The sequence below is a fragment of the Suncus etruscus genome, chromosome 7, assembly GCF_024139225.1.
Source record: "Suncus etruscus isolate mSunEtr1 chromosome 7, mSunEtr1.pri.cur, whole genome shotgun sequence".
NCBI lineage: Eukaryota > Metazoa > Chordata > Mammalia > Eulipotyphla > Soricidae > Suncus > Suncus etruscus.
This window is the reverse complement of record NC_064854.1, coordinates 90,987,116-91,014,858: the sequence shown is the minus strand read 5'-3', so window position 1 is coordinate 91,014,858 and position 27,743 is coordinate 90,987,116. Positions and strand designations below refer to the sequence as shown.

The window sequence follows — 27,743 nt, the reverse complement described above, 5'->3', positions numbered from 1 at the left end:
TGGAGCTCAAAAAAGAGTAAGTCCTTAGCACAATTCAGTGTGTCCTGAAAATCATTTGTTATATAATAAAAAGAAAAGATTTTGAAGACACTTTACACTTACTAAATAAGAAACTTAGTAAAATTACTAACCAAATGTTTCTTTCAGGAAAAGAAGCATTTAAAACTACTAAATAGACTAAAACTGGTGTGTGTGTGTCTGTGTATGACATATATGAATATTATACAACAGCCAATAGGTGCCAGTGCTTCTAGCCTCAACTCTTCAAGTTGAGATATAAAAACAAATTTTATTCAGCTATTCATAAGAGTACAAGTCCATTTATTTAATAGTAGTCAATATTCAGTGTTCATATACAATTCCAAACTTTCTGATTTGTTTCCGTGCCTCTTCATTACTGTGTACCTATCAATCTCCTGTAATAAAATCAAAATGCTACACTGCTTTAATATATGGTGCCTGAGCAAATGCTACCCTCATCTCCCCTTTTGAGATGTATACTTTCCTACTTTTCATATAGGGTTGGGTACCAGGGCTCTCTCCACCTTTGGAGAAGCCTGCACTCTTTTGAACATGCTACTTGATACCTTCTCTCTTTCTAATCCTCTCCCCGTTTCTCAGTAGCTCCAAATAAAATCTGTTTTTAAATTTTCTGTAAGAGAAGGCAATGAAAGAACATCAAAGATCTGAGAGAGATCTAGGTCTGACTTTGCTTTCCTTGGCAGAGAAAGGTTCCCCCAGATCAACTGTTCCTGGGGTGACCAGAAGTGGCTAGAGAAGCAGCAGATTCTCTTCTCCAGACTATCACCTCTCTAGTCCTCACTTCATGTTATTTAGGGACCTCCCCAGTCATCAAAATAAAGAAACATGATAGGGAAACAACAAATGTATAAGGGTAAAAGAAATTAATAACAGTATTCAGTAGTGAGCTTAAAAAAGGAAGCCTCAGTTTCCCCTTACAAGCTGATGTAAACAGTTCCAATTCCATTTCTCTCTGCCACCTATGCTACATTTTAAATGGTCCTGGGTTCTTTCTGATAAAAAAAAAAAAAAGTTAACAGTTCCTCAAGACCACAGATTTCTCCCCCAAGATCACTGGGCGACTCATCTAGTACTTTAGGAAATCTGGCAAATGGCTAGATGATAATCCAAAACACCCAGACCAGCCAGAAGACTCTAAGGTCCCTGCATTCTTTGTAACATTCTTGTCAACTGATAAATACATGGAACCTATAAAAGGGCTTACACAAAACCCCTTATTTCATTTAGTTCTATGGTAAGTTTATTCCTCCCTCTGAACATCTTTATTACTTAGTATATTCATTCACGAAAATATTGTGGGATCTGAGAATCACGGACAAACACAGAGAACTGCCATCATCATTTCTGCATTAAACTTTCAGGAGGACAGCCAAAAAAAAATACATAAGGTAAGAGCAAAGTACAGAATGGTCATTCAGAGGAGGAGGGGATACTAAAAGGGACATATATTATAATGTGAAATCCTATCAGTAACAGTACTGTAAAAACAGTGTCAAAATTAAAAAGTTTTTGTCACTGGGGCCAGAGTGATCATACAGCAGGCTGGGCATTTGCTCTGCAAAAGGTTGACCTAGGTACAATCTCCAGCATCCCATATGGTCCTCTAAGCCCAATATGAGTAATTGTTGAACACAGCCAGGAGTAACCTCTGAGCACTGCTGGGTGTGGCCCAAAAAACAAAAACAAACAAAAAAGATGTTGGTCACTGCAATAGGCTGGTGGGTGGGAGGGAAATGGGACTCTGGTGCAGGGAAGGGGTCCCTGGTATAGTCCCCCTGACACTATATGCGTCTGTATGTCAGAAACCCTATGATGAATAAATTTGTAACTCAAAGTGGCTGAATTATTTTCATTTAATTTAAAAAACCTCAAATAAATATTTTAGTATTGAGTGAAGGATTAACTTATTGAGCTCTAAATCTCTTCCAATAATATTATTTTATGTTTTATTAATCAAGGTTACATATAGGAATATTTATATTGGGTAAGCCGAACAATCTAAGACTATATACTATAAGTCTTCAATCTTCCAAAGAGAGGGATGAGGAAAAAATCTTTTTACCAATTCAGAATAGCCCCATCAGCTCAACCTAATATTTTCAAACTAAATATCACAGATTATTCAAGACACCACGGAGTCTCTGATTCCCTAGTCTGAACACTTTTCTGCTTTAAACAGATAACTGAAAATGAGTACATAGGTTGGAAGTTGGAGACAAATGTGATAACCCCATGATATCAGGAAATTAGAGTTTAAGTTTCGTTATAAAACCTTCATATAACACAAAGCCTTTACTTTCTTTTATACTACAAAGAAACCTGCACCAATGGAATCAGCTATTTAGATTGAAATAGGTGTTCAATCAACTTCTCACTACAACGACTTATAATAAGGTTCAAGGTTCTAATATCTTTATCAACAGAATATCATTGGAAGCCAGAGATTCCCACTGAGGTGCTCACTATCAGTACTTGTTAGTGCCTTAATCTTATTATGTATAAAATAACTCTTCTGGGGCCGGTGAGGTGGCACTAGAGGTAAAGTGTCTGCCTTGCAAGCGCTAGCCAAGGAAGGACCGCGGGAGACTGCGGTTCGATCCCCCGGCGTCCCATATGGTCCCCCCCAAGCCAGGGGCAATTTCTGAGTGCTTAGCCAGGAGTAACCCCTGAGCATCAAACGGGTGTGGCCGAAAAACCAAAAAAAAAATAAAATAAAATAACTAAAGTAACTCTTCTTTGTCCACAGTGGTTCTTGGAGATATAGGTTGGGTGCCCTAATTTTGCAATTCAGTGCTCTATCATATTAGACTCCAAATACAGTGCTCATTATGAAAATGTCTTGACAAAATACTACGATTTATCCATCTCCCTTTTGATTATGTCTTCTACTATGATGTAATGCTTATGTCCATTGAGACCACTGAAACAGCTCACTACACATCATAGATGTTTTTTACAGGCCCTGTTCATTGAGTATGTTTTTACAAATTACTATTATCATATTTTTCTCCTTTCTCAATTCAAGCTACGTTACTTTTATATCATAATGTCCATACTGTCAGTTTCCTTTCAAGAGAGGACCCTTGATGTCCAAGAGATGGTGGACGATACTGCATGGGGTAGACTCCTTTTTTTGCTTGTTTTGGTTCTGCTTAGCAAATTCTAGTAGAAAAGTCATGCTTAGGATAAGAGCATAGGTCAAAACCAGGACACAGAGATTGTATAGTTTGTTGTTTTTACCCCCAAATGCACCAATAATACAATATGGCATCTGTTTTTTTGTTTCTGGGTTTTTTTTGCATAGGAACATTGAACTGGGGGAATCTTATGTATAGAAAGAAGTTCTTATCTAATAGGGATAAAACCCCACAAATTTTATAATGCAGGTGTACCTTCCACCCTGAACATTTGTCATGGGAACTTGACAAAAGTCACTTGATCGGAGATCCACCATTCAATTCCGAACCTTGGATCCCAACTTCAGAACTGGCACAGTTCCCTGAACCAGAACCAGGAATCAAACGCCCTCCGAGAAAGACCCTAATACCACTCAGGCACCAAATCGAGCCAAGGTAGGTTCATTTGACAAGTAGACAAGGAAACAGCAACAACTTGATCTAAGCCAGGTTGCCCTAACTCACCACCTAACTGTGAGATGAAATCAGAAGACTCTTTGTCCTAGGATCTGTGCAAAAACAAAGATCACTAATTACAGAAGACTGACTACAACAATTGCCACTGAGCAGAACTTTTCCTTGGACCATAAAGATTTTATCACAGGCTTTGACCTATATTCTTTGCAGAAACCAAGACTTCTAATTACAGAAGAGACTGGCTCTAACAACACAACTGAACAGAAATATTCCTGGGGTAATAAAGACCTTGGGGTTTGACAACTAACATGCCTGTAGCCTATAGTACGTCTCATGACAGTATGCTTCAAGGATACAGACACCCTGTATCTCTTCGGCCAAGGGCATTTCTTTTCTAATTTCCCCAATGTTTACTGAGCATATGCCAAAAACAAACAAACAAACAAAAACAAAAACAAACAAAACCCAACTTGCCATATCTGCTCCCCATTTTTTTTTCTTCTTTTAATTTTATTTATATTTATAGCTTTTAGATAGGGGTTCTGTGTTTTTTACAGAACCATATAACATAAATCATCTTATTCTGCCTCATATTTCTATGTCTTCCTACAAACTGAGAAATGAAAAAAAAAAAGTAGATGGAACCCAGGGGCCAAGTGGTCTCAAGAGAAGAAATAAAAAATGAATAGGGGTAGGAGCGACAGCACATCGGTAGGGTGTTTGCCTTGCACACAGCCAATCCAGGACAGACAATGGTTCAAATCCCAGTGTCGGGCCCGGAGAGATAGCACAGCAGTGTTTGCCTTGCAAGCAGCTGATGCAGGACCAAAGGTGGTTGGTTCAAATCCCGGTGTCCCATATGGTCCCCCATGCCTGCCAGGAGCTATTTCTGAGCAGACAGCCAGGAGTAACCCCTGAGCAACGCCAGGTGTGGCCCAAAAACCAAAAAAAAAAAAAAAAAAAAAAAAAAAAAAAATCCCAGTGTCTCATATGGTCCCCCAAGCAGGAGCAATTTCTGAGCACATTGCCAGGAGAAACCCCTGAGCCTCACTGAGCGTGGCCCGAAAACCAAAAAAAGTAAAAAGAAATAAAAAATGATCAACCTAAATATCCAAACAAAAGTCAACAACAACAGAATCAAGAGACCTATAGCATAACAAGCTATACACAAAACGGGCCTAATACACTAGCAGTCCAGTGGGCTAAAATGGAATATGGGATGCATGTTGGAACTATGGTGGAGGTAGGTCAACACTGGTGGTGGGAATGGCCCTAAGTCACTGTCAGTATGTACCTGAAATATAACTGTGAGAGACTTGTAATTAAAAAATTATCTTGAGGGGCCGGAGAGATAGCATGGAGGTAAAGCGTTTGCCTTTCATGCAGGAGGTCATCGGTTCGAATCCCGGCGTCCCATATGGTCCCCTGTGCCTGCCAGGAGCAATTTCTGAGCCTGGAGCCAGGAATAACCCCTGAGCACTGCCGGGTGCGACCCAAAAACCAAAAAAAAAAAAAAAATTATCTTGAAAAAAATTAGATAAAATTAATTCTTTTCTATTTTTTAAATTTCCTTGCTTGATATATTAATTAAAGAGTGTTGATAGGGACATATAAATGCAGTTGTAAAAGATGAAAGTTAAGGAAAAAGGTCTGAGCAAAAGCTACTTAAACACTTGAGGTTAAAATAGAATGTAAAGCTCAAAAAAGTTGATATATATACAAGTCATCTGGGGGCTAGAGAGGTAACAGCAGTAAGGCATTTGCCTTTTATGCAGCTGACCCAGGGCCGATCAGGGACAGACCCAGATTCGATTATCAGCATCCCATATGGTCCCCAGAGTTTGCCTGGCATGACTTCTGAGCACTGAGCCAATAGTAATCCCTGAGCACCGCCAGTTGTGACCCAAAAGAAAAAAAGTCATCTAAATTAGGTCCTTAAAGAAAATAAAGTATTTCCAAATGAAAAAACGAATTCAAATTTGAATGATAGTAAAAGTATGTGCTTTCTTAAATATTAAAAATTTTATGGCCTAAGGAAGTATCTCAAAAGGAGAGAGCACATACTTTGCAGCAGGAGGCCCTAGTTTGATCTTCCCAAAGGAAAAAGTAAAAGGAAAGGAAAAGAAATAGTAAGAGATACATACTTTATCCAAAGGAATAATGTGATAGAAATTAATGTTCTAATTATCTTGATCTGTACTAAAAATTAAGAAAGCAAATACTGAGGCAAGCATTAGAAAGCAATGTAAAGGTCGAAGCAATAGTACAGTAGGTAAGTTGCTTGCCTTGCATTCACCTGACCATGGTTCAATTCTCTAGCACCTTGATAAGGTGCTCATGCGCCCACCCCTCCCCACCTGAAAGGAGTGAACCCTGAGCCATGCCAGAGTAGCCCAAAAATAAAAAAATAAAAAAACAAGAACATAAATTTAAAAAAATATTGTATTCATAATGTCTTCTACTTTAACTCTATATGAAAATATGATCCTGCCTTCTTCTTACTTTAAAGATACATAAGATAAAATCCAAATAATTCATTCCTACCTCTCTGAAGAGTGCACCATAAAATTGAACAATGTAGGGACAATCGCTACTCCTCATTACTACATCCAAGTCCATAAGAAGTTGCTTTTGTTCTTTTTCATCCACTGTTGACCGTATTCTCTGTAAAATAAGAAAAATATATATTGTAACAAAAAAACTTTAAAAATCTGATAAAAACCCTTACCAAAAGACTGAAAATTATTATGTTAATTTCATAAATAATTAAAAGACACAGAAATCATCATCTCCATTACACATCAGGAGAAAACTTAGCAAAAATAGTCCTTAAGAATTCCTAAAGAGGGTTTCCGACTGTGAAAAACTGGGAGTGTTGCCTGTGCATGTTTTTCCACTGTCCTGTATTCTAAACCTCTTGGGAGTGGGCCAAAAAGGACCCAGAAAAATAACTATCCCAGAGGCTCCAGAAGAGCACGGCCGCTCTGTTTTGCTTTGGGGCTGTGTGCTCTTTCTAACCAATGAACCCCACAACAACACGCAGAAAAATCACACTACAAATGTGACAATGGGAAACCTCGCAGGCAAACACCATGCACAGAGAATGAAGACGATAGCTCGGGTGACCTAAAATATTACAACCATCTGATTAACCTCTTGGATAAGGAGTTTAGAATAGAAATATGGAAGATCTTTGTAGAACTCAAAGAAAGTATAGATCGATCTGAACAGAACACAAAGAGAAATTAGAAAACTCCAAATTGAAATAACAGATCTGAAAAACATAGTAGCTCAACTGAAAAACTCAGTGGATGGCTGCTCCAGCAGGGTAAAAGCAGCTGAGGACAGAATCGGCTTGCTGGAAGATGAGATGCAGAAAAACCCGACACAGCAGAAGAAATTGGAAAAGAACCTTAAGAAAAACGATCAGGCAATGCAAACAGTACTCAAGGAATGAGAGCAGATGAAAATAGAAGTCTTTCATAAACTCAACAGAAACAACATGAGAATCATTGGAGTCACAGAGGCTCAGGTAGGAGATCTCCAGGAAGAATCAACTGTCAAAGACATCATCAAAGAGATACTCCCAGAGTTAAAGACTACATGCAATCAAATCCTGCATATCCTAAGAGTGAAAGTTAAAAGAGACCCAAAGAAAAACACCCCAAGGCACATCCTCATTACAATGATAAATCCCACAAATGAGATAGAATACCTAAAGCAGCAAGATTAAAAAGGGAAATTACATTCAAAGGAGCATCCCTAAGACTTACAGCAGACATGTCACAAGAAATTCTCAAGGCCAGAAGACACTGGTGGGATATTGTGACAAGACTGAAAGAAATGGATACCTCACCTAGAATACTGCACCTAGCCCGACTCACATTCAGGTTTGAAGGAAGGATACATAGCTTCATGGATAAACAACAGCTCAGAAACTTCACAAATGAAAAAACAAGCCTTAAAAAAAAAAAACTGAAAGGTCTACTTTAAGACAAGAGAGACCAACAAACACAGCAAACTTATCTACAAAGATGACATTAAATCCTGTGACAATAACTCCCTCAATGTCAATGGACTAAATTCACCAATTAAAAGACACAGAGTGGCAAAATGGGTTAAAAAGAGGAATCCAACCATCTGCTGCCTACAAGAAAAAAACCTGAATAGTCAGAAAGACATAGACTCAAAATCAAAGGCTGGAGAAAAATCATCCAAGCAAACAAGAACCTTAAAAAAGCTGGGGTGGCCATATTAATATCTGATGACACCAACTATGTACTCAAAAAAAGTAGTAAGGGACAAAAATGGACACTATGTACTAATCAAGGGAGATATGCAACAAGAAGTAATCAGACTATTAAACATATATACACGCAATGAGAGACCAGCAAATTATCTAATACAATTACTAAAAAATCTGAAAGAAAACATCAATAATAATACAATAATTGTGGGAGACATCAGCACAGCCCTGTCAACACTTGATAGGTCAACCAGACTGAAACCCAACAAAAACATACTAGCCCTGAAAAGAGTAATGGAAGAAAGAGGACTAGTAAATATTTATAGGACACTCTACCCCAAAAACCTAGATACACATTCTTCTCCAATGTACATGGATCATTCTCCAGGATAGACTATATGCTGGCACATAAAACATACCTTCATAAAATAAAGAGGACAGAAATCTTGCGGGCTAGCTTAGCTGACCACAAGGCTCTGAAATTAGATGTGAACTACAAAGGCACACAGAAGAAAAACATTAACAATGGGAAATTAAACAGCTTGCTACTGAACAATCAGTGGGTCGGAGAAGAAATCAAAGAGGAAATCAAAATTTTCCTGGAAACATATGATAATGAAGACACAAACTGCTAGAATCTATGGGACACAGCAAAAGCAGTACTGAGAGGAAAATTTATAGCTTTTCAAGCACACTTCAGGAAGAAAGAAGGGGCCGACCTGAATAGCTTAATGACGCAGCTCATATTTAGAAAGTGCTCCAAAAAAGGACACAAAAATAGGGAGACCGAAGGAAATAACAAAGCTGAGAGCAGAAATCAACAAAGTGGAAACCCAAAAAACAATCCAAAAGATCAACAAAAGCAGAAGTTGGGTCTTTGAAAAAATAAACAAGATTGATAGACCATTGGCAAAATTGAGAGAGAGAGAGAGAGAGAGAGAGAGAGAGAGAGAGAGAGAGAGAGAGAGAGAGAGAGAGAGAAACCTGACAACCTGTATTAGAAATGAAAAGGGGAAGATCACAACAGATATTGCAGAGAACCAAAGGGTAATCAGAGACTACTTTGAGAAACTTTATGCTACAAAACATGAAAACCTAGAAGAAATGGATAAATTCTTGGACACTTATGTAAGGAGGATGTAGCATATCTAAACACCCCCATCACTATTGAGGAAATTGAAACTTTATTTTCCCTAACTTTAATTGTACCTATGCAAAAAAAAAATGCCACCATTTTTAAATGAGACTCCTGCTTTTTTCATAAAGCCTTGGGACACAAATTACTTTGTTTTGCCTAATATTGCCGCATTTTTCTATAAAATTATAAAGTGGGGGGACAAAGAATGGAAATCAGGGGCCAAATGGTCTCAGGTGCATTGGTGGAGATAAAAAAAAAAAAGGACAGAATTAAAAATCTAAGCCAAAGTCAACAACAAAAGAATCAAGAGACCCAATCTATAACAATCTAAACTTGAAATGGGCCTGTTATACTGGCAGGTCAGAGGGCAAAGGGTGGTGGTATAGGATGCACTCTAGGAACACTGGTGGAAAGAGGTTGACACTGGAGATGAGATTGACCCTTATTCATTGTATGTCTGAAATCCAACTATGAAGAACTTCATAAATCACAATGGTTTCAATAAAATAAAATTTAAAAAAATGCTTAAAGCACAGGAATCCACAAGCATTAACCAATGATGTTAAATTTAGGCAACAAATTTTTTTTTATTTGTTTTGTTTTTGGGCCACACCTGGCATTGTTCAGGGGTTACTCCTGGCTGTCGACTCAGAAATAGCCCCTGGCAGGCATGGGGGACCATATGGGTCACCAGGATTCGAACCAACCACCTTTGGTCCTGGATTGGCTGCTTGCAAGGCAAACACAGCTGAATTTAGGCAACAAATTTCTTAAGCAATAAAATTAAATTCACAAGCAAACATAATAAACAAAAAAGTTATAAGGAAGTATGCTTTAAACAATGTTCATTTGATAATTATCAGTATATCATACAGAAATCACAACTTCAAAATATATGAAATAATGACATTCAATGCAAGAACAGAGCTTCACTCCCTAGCATCTTTATGTCACTGATTTTTCATTCTTAGATATATATTCATTAAAAAAATAGCCAGAGTATGTAAAAATAAGAATAGAATAGAGGGTATACTGTGTTCTAAACTAGGTCTCCCAATCCGGCTGAAAAATCTCTCTCACTCACCACACTGCTTAGTGAAAACAAAATGTTCTGCCTGATATTACAACCTATGATCATAATGCAGAGCAAAATAAACATGTGGAGGTAAATTTGAAAGTTAGAAAAACAGAGAGCTACTTGTCTATTCCTAAATTAATGAGTACTCAAGAACAATAGAGACATTGAGGTAAATCCCTAATCGATCTGTACTGATTATCTAATCATGTCTGCAGAATTCTGAAGAATTCTACAAAAAATTAGCAGTGCTTCCCACCCAAGTATAAGATAGCATATGAAAATATTCAGAGGGCTAGTTGCCATTACACTAGAGATAAAAAGTACGTTCAGAAAATGTAAAAATATTAATGTAATTATAACTTAGCATAAGATATGCAAACAACTTTTGTTCTATACAAGCATTCACAACAGTCACACCAAGTCATTTTCCCCAATATAAAGCATAAACTTAGATGGCAATTTAATATAAAAATATACAAATCATCATTTTATCTTCCAAACATTTCAAGGTATCTGTCCTCAATGTACTTGGAAGAGGTGAAGGCAGTCAATTAAATTCCCTCATTTATTTATTTATTTATTTATTTATTTATTTATTTATTATTTTGGTTTTTGGTTTTGGGTCATACTTGGTGGTGTTCAGTGGTTACTCCTGGTTCTACGCTCAGAAATCTCTCCTGGTTGGCTCCGGGGACCATATGGGATTGGTTGGCTGCGTGCAAGGCAAATGGCCTAACACTGTGTTACCACTCTGGCCCCAATTAAATTATATAGCCAATTTAATAGAAGAGAAGGTAAAAAGAGAGAAATGTGTTCAGTATATGAGAGAAAATAAGCAGTTGTACAAGGAATAAAAATGGGCTTTCTCAGTTTAACTTTCCATAATCAGTGAGAAATATGTTCCAAAAACAGAAAAAAATTGAATTGTTACTTAAAATTTACTGCTGTATGTGTATATGTATACACAAAACACATATATCATATACATATATCTTAAAACTTTAACATTGATATTGCAGAAACAAGGAAAAATCAAAATCAAAACAAAAATCATATTGGTACTTTGAAAAATTAAGACTATTTTTCTTCTTTCCCCTTCTGGTATTTTCATAGTTTAAGAATTAAACTTTAGGCCAACTTTAAAGTTGTATATTTATTCAAAGCCATTCTTTGTTTAAAAAAATAAATTAAAGACTGAATACACACACACACACACACACACATGTGGTTTTGGGGCCACACCCGGTAACACTCAGGGTTTACTCCTGACTATGTGCTCAGAAATCACTCCTGGCTCAGGGAACCATATGGAACGCTGGGGGAAGGAACCGAGGTCTGCCCTGGGTCAGCCGCATGCAAAGCAAATGCCCTACCACTGTGCTATTGCTCTGGCCCCAGAAGAGACATATGCTAACACTTAATCATATCATGACATTGAGAGAAAATAATAAAAATGCTCATGTTCTCAATGTCATGTTATGATTAAGAGTTAAAATACATCATTTAAGCCTTTAATTTTTAACATTTTTTACTCTTTTAAAAACTGTAACTACAGTGCTGAAGCAATAGCACAGCAGATAGGACATTGCTTGCACATGGCTCACTGGGGGCTCAATCCCCAGCATCCTATATGGTTCCCTGAGTCTGCCAGGAGTAATTTCTGAGCCAGGAGTAACCCCTGAGTGCCACCAGGTGTGACCCCAAATAAACAAAACAATAAAATAAAACTAAGGTAGGAGAGAAAGCACAGCAGATAGGATATCTGCCTTGCATACTGCTGGCCCAAGTTCAATCCTTGACATCTCACATGGTCGACCACCTGTGCCTCACAGAAGTACATTTTATTTTTTGATCTTTATTTATTTGGTTGTTGGCCCACACCTGGTGGCATTCAGGTGTTTCTCCTGGCTCTGAAACCCAAAAACAAAACTGTAACTAGGGCCAGAGAGAAAGGTCAAAGGGCTAAAAGCACACATTTCTTATGCAGGAGGCCCCAGTCCCTGGCAACCCTTAACCCATTCTACACAGGATACTGAGCAATAAGAGGACTGACCTCCCAAGTAATGTGCCAGGAATAATCCTTGAATACCAAAACATGTGTTCCCCCTGCCCCAAACTTCACAACTGTAACTCTGAAGGCACAGCTGTTAAATCACTAATATAAGGGCTAAATATTTTAAGGACTTTTTGAAGTATGGTATGGTTGGGATATCTATAAACTTATATATAAAAGTCTTCAGTTCCACTACCCATTAAGAACATAATACAGAATTTTCTGACCTAGCAAGAATTTGATTCTGCTCCTGGATATTTCTGAATCTCTCTCCTCTGAGTATCTATCTCTAAATACCTCCTCATGCTTTCTAAATATCATGTCCAAGTATTAGGCAGTAGGCAGAGACTAGATGCTAGTAATATATCTGAATTGTTTGGAATTATTTAAATAAAGCTAATTCTTAATATGTAACTCAAATTTTGAGGTTAGTTATAATGTCCAATGTGAGTACTTATTAAAACAAACCAATTCAAAAGGACTAAAGCATCAAAAAAGGATCAAGTATAAGCACATATCTATGATAGCCTCAGTATAATTTAATAAATAAATGCTTCAAGTGAAAACATGCTTAATGAAAATGAATGATTTGACAAGAGAATATTTAAACATCACAGTGAAGTTTTTACAAAGACAAGATATATGTGAATTTCTCTATCATTTTAAATAACTCCAGGATTCTCTAATATAAGGGAAGAAAAATAATCTAAAGTAAATTCATCAGTAAGAACAAACTCCACTTCCCTCTAAAATGCTGCCCTTAACTAAGAGTGGAAGAATGCAAAGACGGACTTCACTATACTATTTGAAAATCTTTCATACAATAGACCACAGCATGTTTCCTTCAACACTATTTCATTGTATCATTAATGATGTGTCTGAAGAGGGGGGCAATGATTCTTGGCAGGATAACTATAAGGGGTTTGTAAGTTTTCAATGCATCTTTGTGGATTTTCTCCAAACTCACTTTCCTTCCACAAAACAGATGGCAGTTCAGTGATTTGTCTAAAATGTCTCAATATGAGTGAGTGTAATATGCAAAAGAAAGGTCTTGAACCCTACCTTAAACCCTAAGCTGCTAGGACAGATCTCAGCAATTCAAATCCTAAACTGAAATAAATGTCCTAGAAATTAATTCATTCATAGATATAATTGTTACTATTAGTAATGTCTTGGTCTTTAGTGAGAACTTACTATAACTAAAATATTCTGAGATCAATTACATGGATAAGGGCTTTAATAAGGAAAGTTTATATTTACTTAAATCACAAATTTAAAGATAAGATGTATTTATGTTTAATTTAACACAGCTATTTGCTTTTTATTTTAATAGACTAGAATGACTCTATCTTCTCAGCAGGCCCACTACCACATCTCAGACCCTCTATTTTACCAGTAATGTTAAACTCATAACCTGGGCCTTTATGTTACCAGAAGAGGGTGCTCCTCCCTTTCATCTGGGTCTTCAGAAAATTCCAGGGGAGCCACTTAGAGATTCACTCTCAGAACAGCAAAGCAAAGAAAGCAACAGGGAAGAAATATATACTGGGTTTTTCAAGCATAGACAAGAGTGTTCCCTAAGTACCAACCATCAGTAAGCTCAAAGCACTACTTGGTATGCAAAAAAAAAAAAAAAAAAAACACAGACAGAAAGATATTTTTGAAAATAAAGAAGTTACTGACTTATAATATTTGTGGAATTTCGGGCCCGGAGAGATAGCACAGTGGTGGTTGCCTTGCAAGCAGCCAATCCAGGACCAAAGGTGGTTGGTTTGAATCCTGGTGTCCCATATGGTCCCCCGTGCCTGCCAGGAGCTATTTCTGAGCAGACAGCCAGGAGTAACCCCTGAGCATCGCCGGTGTGGCCCAAAAACCAAAAAAAAAAAAAAAAAAAAATTTTTGTGGAATTTCAAAACTATATGAGTAATATCATTTTAACTAGAGATTTTGTCCAAGAACTTAGTTTTCATGGGGAGTGAGAGGAGTGGGCTGGGCTCTTGGGAGACTGGTAGAGAAAAGTGGTCACTCTAGTGATGGGTTGTGCTGTTCGAATGATGTATGCATGAAAAGTAAAACTAAGAGTACTGTAAATCAAATATTGCAAATCAGTGTTTAAAGGGTAAAAAAGGGAAAAGAGGGGAAGGATGTCTGCCCCAGAGGCAGGCAGTAAGGAGGGCAGGAGGAAAACTGGGGATGCTGGTGGTGAGAAATGTGAATGTGCACTGGTGAAGGGTACTGTACACTGCATTACTGAAACTCTATCATAAATAAATTTGCAGTATCTAAACCTATGCTGCAAGAACTCTAAAAGGCAGGCTATAAAAACCAATATGACAGCTGAAAAAAATAACTAAAACAAAGATAAAACAACAATAGACCAGAATCCTTTATCTATGAATGTCAATCCACTATATATGAATGTCAATGGAATAAATTCTCCTATCAAAAGCAATAGAATAACCATATCATATGAATCAGGAAAGAAAAGCCTCGATCTGCTGCTTAACAAGAAATTCACCTAAACTCAAAGGATAAAGACAGGCTCAGAGTAAAAGATAGAAAATAATCATAAAAGCCAGTGGTACACAGAAAAAAGATGAGATAGTCATATTTTTATCATGTTTATAAGCATTCAACCTAAAACATTAATTAGAGACAACAGCAGATATACTTTTGGGTTAAGAGAACAATAGATCAAAAAAGTGCTAACTCTTATTAATATCTACATATATAGCAAATCAAAGGTCAACAAACCTCAGAAAACTTATGATCACAAATCTAAAGAAAAACACTAGCATGAGATGATACCTCATAGTTGTTTTGATTTGCATCTCCCTGATGATTGGTGATGTGGAGCATTTTTCATGTGTCTTTTAGCAATTTGTATTTCTTCTTTGACAAAGTGTTCATTTCTTCTCCTCATTTTTGATGGGATTAGATGTTTTTTTCTTGTAAAGTTCTGTATATTTTGGATATTAACCCCTTATCTGATGGGTATTGGGTGAATAGTTTCTCAGTGGATGGCTCTTGTATCCTGGGAACTATTTCCTATGAGGCGCAAAAGCTTCTCAGTTTAATATATTCCCATGTTTATCTCTGCTTCCACTTGTTTGAAGAACAAGGAGTGCTGTTTCCTCCTTAAAGATGCCTTTAGTCTCAATGTCATGGAGTGTCTAACCTATATACCTTATGATACCTATATACCTTATGATTTCAGGTCTGATATTAATGTATTTCATTCATTTGGATTTTACCTTTGGACATGGTGTTAGCTGGGGGTTAGTGCACATCACAAAGAATGAGAACAAGCAGTACTGGCAGGGATGTGGAGAGAAAGGAACTCTTATCCACTGCTGGTGGGAATGCCATCTATTCCAACCTTTATGGAAAGCAATATGGAGATTCCTCCAAAAACTGAAAATTGAGCTCCCATATGATCCAGCTATACCATTCCTAGTGATCTACCCTAGAAACACAAAAGTACAATACAAAAATCCCTTCCTTACACCGATACTCATTGCAGCACTATTTACAATAGCCAGACTCTAGAAACAACCAAGATGTCATCAACAGATGAATGGCTAAAAAAAACTGGTACATATACACAATGGAATATTATTTAGCTGGAGATGAATATTATTCATCAGAGAGATGAAGTCATAAAATTTTCCTATACATGGATGTACATGGAATCTATTATGCTGAGTGAAATAAGTCAGAGAGAGAGAGATAGGCACAGAATAGTCTCACTCGGGCCCGGAGAGATAGCACAGCGGTGTTTGCCTTGCAAGCAGCCAATCAGGACCAAAGGTGGTTGGGTGTCCCATATGGTCCCCCGTGCCTGCCAGGAGCTATTTCTGAGCAGACAGCCAGAAGTAACCCCTGAGCAACACCAGGTCTGGCCCAAAACCCAAAAAAAAAAAAAAAAGCATAGTCTCACATATCTATGGGTTTTAAGAAAAATGAAAGACATTTTAGCAGTATCTCAGAGACAAGAGAGATGAGGGCTGGTAGGTGCAGCTCATGACATGAAGCTCACCACAAAGAGTGATGAGTGCAGTTAGAGAAATAACTACACTGAGAACTTCCATAACAATGTGAATGAATGAGGGAAGTATAAAGCCTGTCCTGAGTACAGGTGTGGGTGGGTGGGGAGGAGGGAGATCTGGGAAACTGGTGGTGGGAATGTTGCACTGGTGGAGGGGGGGTGTTCTTTACGCAACTGTAATCATACAACTGCAATCATGTTTGTAATCATGGTGTTTAAATAAAGATAATTTAACAATTAAAAATAAAGGAAGAGAGAGAAACTTAATTTAAAAAAAAGAAAGAAAAAAAGCACCCTTGGGGCTGGAGAGATAGCATGGAGGTGAAACATTTGCCTTGCGTGCAGAAGGTTGGTGATTCGAATCCCGGCATCCCATATGGGGACCATATGGTCCCCCGAGCCTGCTACAATCGATTTCTGAGCATAGAGCCAGGAGGAACCCCTGAGCGCTGCCGGGTGTGACCCAAAAACCAAAAAATAAAAAGCAAAAAACAAAAAAACACCCAGGGCCAGAGAGACAGCATGGAGGTAAGTTGTTTGCCTTTCATGCACAAGGTCATTGGTTGGAATCTTGGCATCCCATATGGTCCCCCAAGCCTGCCAAGAGCGATTTCTGAGCATACAGCCAGGAGGAACCCCTGAACATTGCCAGATGTGACCCAAAAATCAAAAAGAAAAAATAAAAGGAGGGAGGGAGGGAGGGAGGGGGGGAAGGAGGGAGGGAGGGAGGGAGGGAGGGAGGGAGGGAGGAAAGAGGGAGGGAGGGAGGAAGGAAGGAGGGAGGGAGGGAGGGAGGGAGGGAGGGAGGGAGGGAGGGAGGGAGGGAGGGAGGGAGGGAGGAGGAAGGAAGGAAGGAAGGAAGGAAGGAAGGAAGGAAGGAAGGAAGGAAGGAAGGAAGGAAGGAAGGAAGGAAGGAAGGAAGGAAGGAAGGAAGGAAGGAAGGAAGGAAGGAAGGAAGGAAGGAAGGAAGAAAGAAAGAAAGAAAGAAAGAAAGAAAGAAAGAAAGAAAGAAAGAAAGAAAGAAAGAAAGAAAGAAAGAAAGAAAGAAAGAAAGAAAGAGAAGAACAAAACACCCAAAGCAACAACCAGTAATCTAAAATCTAGAGAAGATACAACAAATGAATCTAAAAGGTAAATCAAGAAAAGAAACAAGAAATTAGAGCAGAAATCAGTAATAGATACCAAAAAAGCAATAAAAAGAATCAACAGAAATAATGTTTCCTTGAATGAATAAATAAGATAGAAAAATCTTTAACTAGATTTCTGAGTAGGACAAAGAAAATGAGTAAGGAAAGTAACTCAAATTACAGACAAAAGGGGAAAAACCATAACAGACAGTATAAGAGATTGCTATGAATAATTGTATGCTGCAAAATTGGAGAACCTAAAAAAAAAATGGACAAATTTTTAGAAGCATCTAATCTCCCAAAACTGACTGAGGATGAAGTAGAAAGCCTAAATAAAACAATCACAAGAAGGAAATTGAAAGAAAAATTTAGACTCTCTGCCCGAGGAAAGAAAAAAAGTATTTTAAATCTCTTTTTAATCTTTCCAAGAACAAAAGTCCTAATCCAGATAGTTTTCTGGTGAGTTCTATCAAATATTCAGAAGACTCACTGAATACTCCTTGAATTCTTCCAGAACACTAGAAACAGAAATACTTCTTAACAATTTCTATGAAGCAAACATCATACAAATGCCCAAAGCAGAAACACTTCTAAAAAAAGAAAATTTCAAACCAGTTTTCTTAAAGAATGTTGATACAAAAATCCTCAACAAAATGATAGCAAACCAAATTCAACAGCACATCAAAAGAAACATATCCTAAAATCAATTGGGATTTATCCAGAGAAATGTGGTTCAACATGCAAAAATCAATTAACATAATATACCACATCAATAAAAGCTAAATATCATATGGTTAACTGATGCAGAGAAAGCTCCTGACAAGATCAAGCATCCTTTAATGATAAACACACTCAATAAAATAGGAATGGAAGAAACTTTCTTGAAGACAGAAATGACTATAACCAACCCACAGCCAACTGTCTTTTGGGTGAGGTGGTTGGGCCATACCAAATAGCACTTGGGGTTACCCCTGACTCTGCTCTCAGAAATAGCTCCTGACAGTCTTGAAGGACCATATGGGATGCAGGGGATTGAATGAGGGTTAGCCGAGTGCACGGCAAATACCCTACCCACTGTGTTATTGCTCTGGTTCCTCAATTTACATTCCTAATGGTGAAAAACTGAAAACTTACACCTGTTGAGATCAGATACAAGGCATATTTCCACTTTTATTCAACATATTGTTATAAATGCTAGCAACAGCAATCAGGCAAGAAAAATCTAAAGGATCCAAATTAAAAAAGAGTAAGTCACTATTATCGCTATTAGCAAAAGGATAATGTATATACAGGACATTAAAGAGTCCATATAAAAGCTTCTAGAAGCAAATAAAATAAACAGCAAAGTGGCAAGCTACAAAGTCAATACACAAAAAGAGTAAACCAGAAGAGAAAGATCAAATAATTTATGTCATGTAAAATAGTGTCCAGGACAAAAGAAATACTACAGAGTAGGACACTTTATTTGCATGTAGTCCACTTAAGTTCAATCCCTGATACCCCATGTGATCCCTCAAGCAGCACCAGGAGTGGTATCTGAGCTCAGAGCAAGGAGTAAGCCTTGAGTATTACTGTATGTGGTTCAAAACAAATTAAATAGTATACAAAACTCATCATGTATAGGGATATTTATACATGAAAACTTTAAATAGCTCAAAAAGAAATAGAAGACCTTAAAAAATGGAAAAAATATTCCATGCTCATGAACTGGAAGAATACATATTGTTAAAATGATACTCCCATCTAAAGTATTAGATTCAACGTAATTTCTATCCAAATTCAGAAGATAACAAATATCACACTACCTAATTTGGAGCTGTAAAATAAAAAGGCAAAAGTGATCAATATGTATTTTACTAGATAAACATAGGCTCTCAAACACTGTAGGTTGCACTATTGTAATGAAGAGAGACCATGCTTATCACTTTATCTCTGTTCAATATCCAGATTTTTGTCTAAAGTGATCACTTCCAACTATCATATTAATCCCTTTTCTACCCTAATTGTACTGTTCTACTTTGTGGCAAGCTTACTACCATGAACTGATCCTCCTGGCCCCCATCTTTCTTGTCCCTGGATATTATTAACATACTATCTTTTTTTTCTTATATCCCAAATAATGAGTAAGATTATTCTATCTCTGTCCTCCCTCTGTCTCATTTCACTCAGCAGAATACTCTCCATATATTTTCATGTTTACGCAAATTTCATGACTTTATTTTCCCTAACAGCCACATAGCATTCCATTGTGTTACCAGTTTCTTTAGCCATTGCTCAGTTCTCAGGTACTTGGTTTATATTCAGATTCTGCCTATTGTAAATAGTGCTGCAATGAGCATAGGAGTATAGAGGACATTTCTTCATTGTGTTTTTGTGTTCCTAGGGTATATCTTTAGGATGCTGGATCATATGGGAGCTAAACTTCTAGCTTTTTTTTTTTTTTGAGGGGGTGGGGCACACCAGGTGACGCTCAGGGATTGCTCCTGGCTATACTCCTGGCTTGGGGGACAATATGGAACACCAGGGGATTGAACTGTGGTCTGTCCTGGGTTAGCACGTGCAAGGCAAAAGCCCTAACACTTGCACCACTACTCCAACCCCAAATTTCTAATTCTTTGACAACCACCTTCACTTTTCTTAAAAACAGTTCACCTATCTCATTCTATCACCTGAATTAATAAAAATTCTATTATGTAGTTTCATATGGGTTAAGCTACAAAGACCCAACAGAATATAATAAAAGCTTAATTAAAAAACCATAAACGTACCCTCTCTTACCTCTGGCTAAACATATGACTAAATATGCACACAACATTATAAAATCTACTTTGAGAATAATCCTGACCACACAGAAATGTCAAGAAGTGACTGAAAGATTGCCTTGCTTTTTGGTAAACAATATTTCTCAGAAATCATTGATAAACGTAAATGATGACAACTGACACTTTTTATTTAATATATTTCTTTTTCTTGACAACTTAAAATAGAAATTATTCCTTTTATGATATTAAAACTATAGATATATTCTGTAGCTACATTCTACAGGCCCGCTAATATTAAAAAAGGATCTTCACACTGACAAAATTTTCTAACAACCTCCCACATATATCTGGCTGATATTTTTCAGGGATGAAAGCCTCGGTATAAAACTATTAAAAGGAACACTTTTATGATATATAAAAAAAAGGGGTGGGGGGAACAAGGGCCAGAGCAATAGTACAGCAATAGGGTATTTGCCTTGCACGCGGCTGCCCAGGATGAAGCTGGGTTCGACCCCCTTCGTCCCATAAGGTCCCCGAAGCCAGGAGCGAACTCTGAGCACACAGCCAAGAGTAACGTCGAGTGTCACCAGGTGTGGCCCAAAAACAAACAACAATAAAAATAGGGGAATTATATTCACCAAAGAACTTAAAATGGGAATAGCAAAAAAGGAAGCGAAAAGGACAAAACAAGTAATAAATAATCTCAAGGCAACTGATCTGTAAATATCTTAATGATAAAAGTACAGCATTGTCTTTTTTTTTCTATTTTATTTTACTTTCTAAACTTATGGTCAGAAGGGGGAGGATAAAATACAAAGAGTATCAGACTGAGTTAATCACTATTATGCAAAAAATCACTGCTATATTTTTTGCTCTGTAAGACACATCTGACCATAAGATGCACATAGTTTTTAAATGCTCTCCTCCCCTGCAATCAGGCTTCAGCTCTAGGTGGCATTCACTAAATAAGATATACTTTTGCAGGGGAAAATGAGTCTTTTATGGTATAAAAAAATACAGCAGCAAAAAGAAAAAAGAAATATTGGTAAGAAAGACCTACTGGATAGATCTTTAGAAGCAGATTGCAACAAGGAGAATTTTGCCAAGATACTACATAAACCACCTAGTTAAATGCATGCCACTTACTAACACAGAGTTCATCCTTAAAGCTCCATGTCAACATTCTCAGTGGTATCTCCACTGAAAATAAGGTCAAGAAATCAGTGGAACACCAGAACCTGCCCTTGAAATGATCCTCCTGTGTATCTCCCAACATACTCATAACTCATGACTTTCACCAAAAGAAAATAGAAGTTCTCTTTCTACAATCGATTCTATGTTGGAGAAGTAGAAAACAAGTCATCATATACTTTTGAAACACAAAAGACCATGATCACCAGTCCTAGTAGACATGGCCTCTCAGGTCTGTAAGAAAAACTTTTACATAACAAATCTTCAAGAGACTTTGAACCAGAATGTGTCTTTAACAAAGCTATATAGACAATGGTCTAATGGTAGACATCTTGAACACCACCATATAGGCAACAAGGTATAGCAAGGAGAAGGAAACCAATTGAGTGGAAGAAGTGAAACACAAAAGCCTTTTATTCTCTTGTATATTTCAAATAAACCTGCAGCAACAGATACAGCTGTTTAAATTGAGCAGGTGTTCAAACAACTTCTCTTTACAGAGGTCTATAATAATGTTCTAATGCTTGTATCCACAGAAACTGGTGTGGAATGTGTTTGGAAGCCAGAGACTCCCACTACAGTCCTTACTATAAGAATGTTTTAGTGTCTTAATTTTAATATATCTATAATAACTCTAACTTCTTTGTTCAGTGTTTCTTGGAAATACAGATTTGTCGCCCTAGTTTCAAACTCAGTGCTATATCATATTAGACTCCAAATATGACTCCAAAAATAGACTCATTATGCTAATGTCTTAATGAAATGAGTGGTGGCGCCAAGTGGTAAGGCTAGCCTAAGGCAGACCATGGTTCGACCCCCCGGTGTCCCATATGGTTCCCCAAGCCAGGAGCAATTTCTGATCGCATAGCTAGGAGTAACCCCTGAGCATCACTGGGTGTGGCCCAAAAACCAAAAACAGAAAGAAAAAAAAAGAAATAAACAACTGCATACCACAGACTTTTATTACAGTCCTCATTCATTGAATATGTTTTGCAATTTGTTTTCAATTTAAGCTAGTTTCCTATTATATCATAATGTACCTATTGTCAGTTCGCTTTCAGTAAATCTTTGTTTTTGTTTTTGTTTTTTTTCTGTTTTTGTTTTTGGACCATACCCATTGACGTTCAGAGGTTACTCCTGGCTATGTGCTCATTCCTGGCTTGGGGGGACACCAAGGGATCGAACTGCAGTCCATCCTAGGCTAGTGCTTGCAGGGCACACTCCTTACCTCTAGTGCCACCACTCCGACCCCTCAGAAAATCTTATGTATAGAAAGAAGTTCTTATAAGGACAGGAACTCATAAATTTTATAGTGCAGGGGTATCTTTCACCCTGAATATCTGTCATAGTGACTGGACTAGGCTGTAACTGATTGGACAGCGGCCATCCCAATCTAAAATTGAGATCCCATCCTTGGAACCAGCACAGTTTCAGAATCAAAATTCCAAGTGAGGAGGCACTAATGCCACCCTGGCACCAACTTACTCCCGGGTAAGTTCATGAGACACCCTGACAACTAGGAAACGGCTACAACATGTTTTCAGGGCAGGTTTCCTGGCCTCACAACCTATTGGTGAGATGAAATCAGAAGACACTCCATGACACTCCAGCTTCAACATAGGATCTGTGCAAAAACCAAGATCTTTAATTACAGAAGCATGACTGTCACAACCACATTTGAGAACTTTTCCTGGGACCACAAAGAAAGACTTCGGGGTTAAACAACTTAGTATGTCTGGGGCCTATAGTTGGGTCTTATGGCAAGATGCTTCATGGGTAAAGACATCTGGATTTTTAGGTTAAGGGCATTTTTTTTCTGTTTTCCCCAATGTTTGCTGTGCCTATGCAAAAACAACAACAACAACAACAAACTTCCACCAATACTGCCTTTTTAAATTTTATTTGTATCTTCTAGATAGAGATTTCTACCTTTTTCATAGAACCTTGGGACATGAATTACTTTGTTTTACCTCATATCTCTGTGTTTTTCTACAAATTGAGAAAAGAAAGAGAGATGAAGGATGAGGCCCAGGGGCCATGTAGTCTCAGGTGTACTGGTGGAGAAAAAAAAGGTCAGAACTAAATACCCAAGCCAAAAGTTAATGACAAGAGAATCAAGAGACCCAAACTATGACAATCTAAAATTAAAATGGACCTGTTATACTGGCAGGCCAGGGGGCTATGAGTGGAGGTATGGGATACATACTGGGAACTTTGGTATAGGGAGGTCAACACTGGTGGTGGGAATGTCCCTAAGTCACTGTCCCTAAATGCCTGAAATACAATTATAAAAGACTTGTAATTCACATTGGTCATAATAAAAAAAAATTTAAATAAAATAAAATAATAAATAACAAAAAAAAGCTGTATAGAATTTGTTATCACATCACTTCTCAGCCTTTTGGGTAAGATCAAGTGTAGTATCTTATCAATTTAGTTCTTATCAATTTATAATTGTTTACATAACAATCTATCAACTTAATATCTAATACATAATCCATCTGACAATACATTAAATGAATTTTTGACATGAGGAAATGGAATAGCAGTTTGCTCCATCCATCCCACGAATCAATCTCATTCTTGCAGTGCCTCCAGGAATGGTGCACACACACAAAAAAAAGTTGTTGATTTGTTGTCACTTGTAGCTAACTAAAAACTCATCTCAGTGTAATGGGCTTGGTTCTCTATGTACTTATTTAACATCACTATTTTGTCTGTTGGTACCTATTTAAGGTGATTATAAAATGTTGTTAAAGTAATTAGATCTACAACCGATAGAACAAGACACAGATTCTAATCCTTTTCTTCAAATGGAAACTGTTAAATATCACCTAGATTTGCAAAAATCCTAGAACGGGTACATAAACAAATGAGTCAAAGAAAATCACTGATAGATCACTCCTTTCCTCAAAAGTAGTGATCATAAAGGTTCTATTGCTATACTTAAGATTTTAAATTTTAGGGGCCGGGAAGGTGGCGCTAGAGGTAAGGTGTCTGCCTTACAAGCGCTAGCCAAGGAACGGACCACGGTTCGATCCCCCGGCGTCCCATATGGTCCCCCCAAGCCAGGGGCGATTTCTGAGCACATAGCCAGGAATAACCCCTGAGCGTCAAACAGGTGTGGCCCAAAAACCAAAAAAAAAAAAAGATTTTAAATTTTAAAAATTAAAAAGAACATGGCATATTCATTGATATAGTTGTAAAAATATATTTCAAATGTGTTTATATCTTGTGTTCAGATTTCAAAACTGCTATACTACAAATGGACCATTACTTAAAATAATCATTCCTTGATGAACCAAGAGAGTATAGGAAAATTAAGGTATATAACATGCTAATCATGTTTTGACCCCTCAGTACATTTTCACCACAGCAAAGAACCAGCAGTATGCCCCAAGAAGCAATATGTATGACCCAACCCCTTCCCCTGCAGAAAAAAAAAAAAAATAGAGAGATATATACTGAGAAAAAGAGCAAGAGAGAGAGAAAGGAAGGATGAGAGATGTGTTTCAATTAATCCAAAATAAACTAAATAAATAAGCAATAAAAAGGAAGCAGCTATATTAAGGTTTCCAAAAGTCCTGTAAATCCTTATAGATAAATATGCTATATTCTTAGTAGAAATGTCTAAATATTTTTTCTCTGCTTCCTGGTTCAGTATTCAGGAATCACTCCTGGTCATGCTTAGAGAACAATATAGGAGTCAGGGGATCCAAGTTGCATGCAAGTCAAATGCCCCAGTGCCTAGACTTAAGTTTTTATCAAAACTAGAAAATTCTCATAAGTATTAATGTCCATCTCCTTCCTCTAAAATGCAAGTAATAACAGGCTTTCTTATTTTTCTAATTTGTGGAATAAAAATTCTATATTCTACAGTTGCAATGATACTCATTCCTGCTGCACAGGTTTATCCTTAGTTGATAAGTAAAACATAAGCAAAATACCTATGAAACTATGCAATCTTATTAAGATCAAAGTAGATAAAACAGTATCTAAAACAATTAAAAATGTTACATTGATCATGCAAAACATTTTAATATCAAAGAGAGGCATACAATGTCTGCTAAATCAATTGTTTTAATTAGGAAAATGAATATTTTTACTAAGGACACAAAAATATTCTTAACTGAAACATCATCCAAATCCTTAGAATCAATTTAATAACTCCCAATTGTACCTCAGTCAAATTAATTAATACTTATTAAGCACCTCCCTTTACTCTCATTGAGAATGCTGAGGCCCAAATAATTTCACATACTTTCTATTATTCATCATTAGGGAAACTAATGATGAGTTCCAGAAATATTCTTTTACGTCATAGAAAAATCTGTCCTGGGCCCAGAGAGATAGCACAGCGGTGTTTGCCTTGCAAGCAGCCGATCCAGGACCAAAGGTGGTTGGTTCGAATCCCGGTGTCCCATATGGTCCCCTGTGCCTGCCAGGAGCTATTTCCGAGCAGACAGCCAGGAGTAACCCCTGAGCACTGCCACCGCCGGGTGTGGCCCAAAAACCAAAAAAAAAAAAAAAAAAAAAGCTGTCCAAAAGACAAAATTATTAGGATAAATCAGATATATCTCAAAAAGAGAAGCTACTATTTAAGAAATATTTTTCTAAAATTATATCACCCACATGAAAATAGCAAAATGTTAATCTTAGTGTTAAAATTTTTAAGGGCATAACAATCATATGACAAAACATTCTTCATTTACCATAACAAGTAAATGAAAGTAGAAATCTGATAAATAAATCTGACCATAAAAGAATTATAGGAAATGTGAAAAGGTATATAAAATATTGGTTCAGGCAATCCTCACGTGAAGTTAGGTACAAAAATAAATTTTTCAAAAAAAAAGTCACATGATATTTAGTATAAGACCCATGTTAAAGTTCAGTCATGTCAGCAAGTATCTATCATGCTGAGAAACCTATAATGGTAGATTAAAGCTTACATGGTGCAATTACTTCCAGCTTTCCTACTTGTCTCCCTAAACTTTATAAATGAAGGGATTTCAATGTAGATAGGCAAGCTACTCACTTCCTACCTCTTACATTACCACTGTAATATTTTATTTTGTTGGGGCCATATACATTCTACTAACAAAAAGAACCCACAAATTGAAATCGATCGGGAAAAACAGCAAAAGGAACATTCTGTATTAGAAACTCCAATCTTCAAAGGTGGTTTGTTCGAATCCCGGTGTCCCATATGGTCCCCCGTGCCTGCCAGGAGCTATTTCTGAGCAGACAGCCAGGAGTAACCTCTGAGCACCGCCAGGTGTGACCCCCCAGAAAAAAAAAAAAAAAAGAAAAGAAAAAAAAAAAAAGAAACTCCAATCTTAACTTCACAAGGAAGCAGGGATCAAACAAGATAGGCTTGAGCAGGCTGAAGTAAGGTGGCTAGAGGTAAGATGCCTGTCTTATTCCATCCCTAGCACCATATATGGTCCCCCAGCACAGCTAGACTCACAGCTAGGCTCATCCCAAGCACAGAACCAGGAATAAGCACCAGAGAGTAAGGTCCAACACTCAGCATCAATATGATCATAAAAAGAATTAACAGTGAGCAATCTTGTCATATCCTTGGAATTTGCACTTAACTGGAAGCACTTCTACACTTTCATTTCTAACATTAAAAAAAGCAACATTTAAAAACAAAATAATATGGCTTAATTATGTATTTATTAAGTCACATAAACCAGCCAAGCAAAGAGACAGAAGACTTAGAACTTTGTCTTAACACAAAGTAAGATAGTCATAATTTCTGTTTCACACAGAATAATCAATCGTAATATTGTGACCTTTCAAAACTCAACAAAATTGTAAGCAGATCATTCTATATGACCAAAAAAGGGATTTTACAATTTAAGGTCACCTTTTTTTTTTTTTTTTTTTTTGTGTGGTTTTTGGGTCACACCCGGCAGTGCTCAGGGGTTACTCCTGGCTCCATGCTCAGAAATTGCTCCTGGCAGGCACGGGGGACCATATGGGACGCTGGGATTTGAACCGATGACCTCTTGCATGAAAGGCAAACGCCTTACCTCCATGCTATCTCTCCAGCCCCTAAGGTCACTTTTTTAATTCCAGTACTTTCAAAACAAAGTAAAGACACTGTTTAAACATTAAAATTAATCTTCTTCAATAATGTTCAGTTGCATCAAAAATCCCATAATAGAACTTTTCACATAAGTGGTTATGTCTTGAAGTGATGAAGAAAAAGACACACCATATTTTCCAGCTTCTGCCTACTCATATTTACAATACCAGGTCTACCAGATAACCTACCTAATGAAGTGAATACACTATGATACTCATAAAAGTGCTGATGCGATAGTGTTAGATGAAGATTTCTACCCACATAAGAGTTAGCCTATAGAAATTTCAATTCCTGATCAGGGACGATTAATTGGAAATCTAAATACTGCAGAAAGCAAAAATCAAGACAAAGATGGAGGGGAACACTTT

General features: G+C 37.3%; 1 protein-coding gene and 1 pseudogene across 2 annotated transcripts in view; one reads left to right on the top strand and one right to left on the bottom strand.

Annotated features, from left to right (window-relative positions):
• Window positions 1-27,743, bottom strand: part of MAP2K4 (mitogen-activated protein kinase kinase 4) — a 189,143-nt gene that overhangs the window by 61,836 nt on the left and 99,564 nt on the right. For both annotated transcript variants that reach the window (XM_049776912.1, XM_049776913.1), the window contains one exon: window positions 6,180-6,299. In XM_049776912.1, the coding sequence (XP_049632869.1) occupies window positions 6,180-6,299 (120 nt within the window). The remainder of the gene's footprint in view (window positions 1-6,179; window positions 6,300-27,743) is intronic.
• Window positions 23,664-23,892, top strand: LOC126014935 (uncharacterized; annotated as a pseudogene).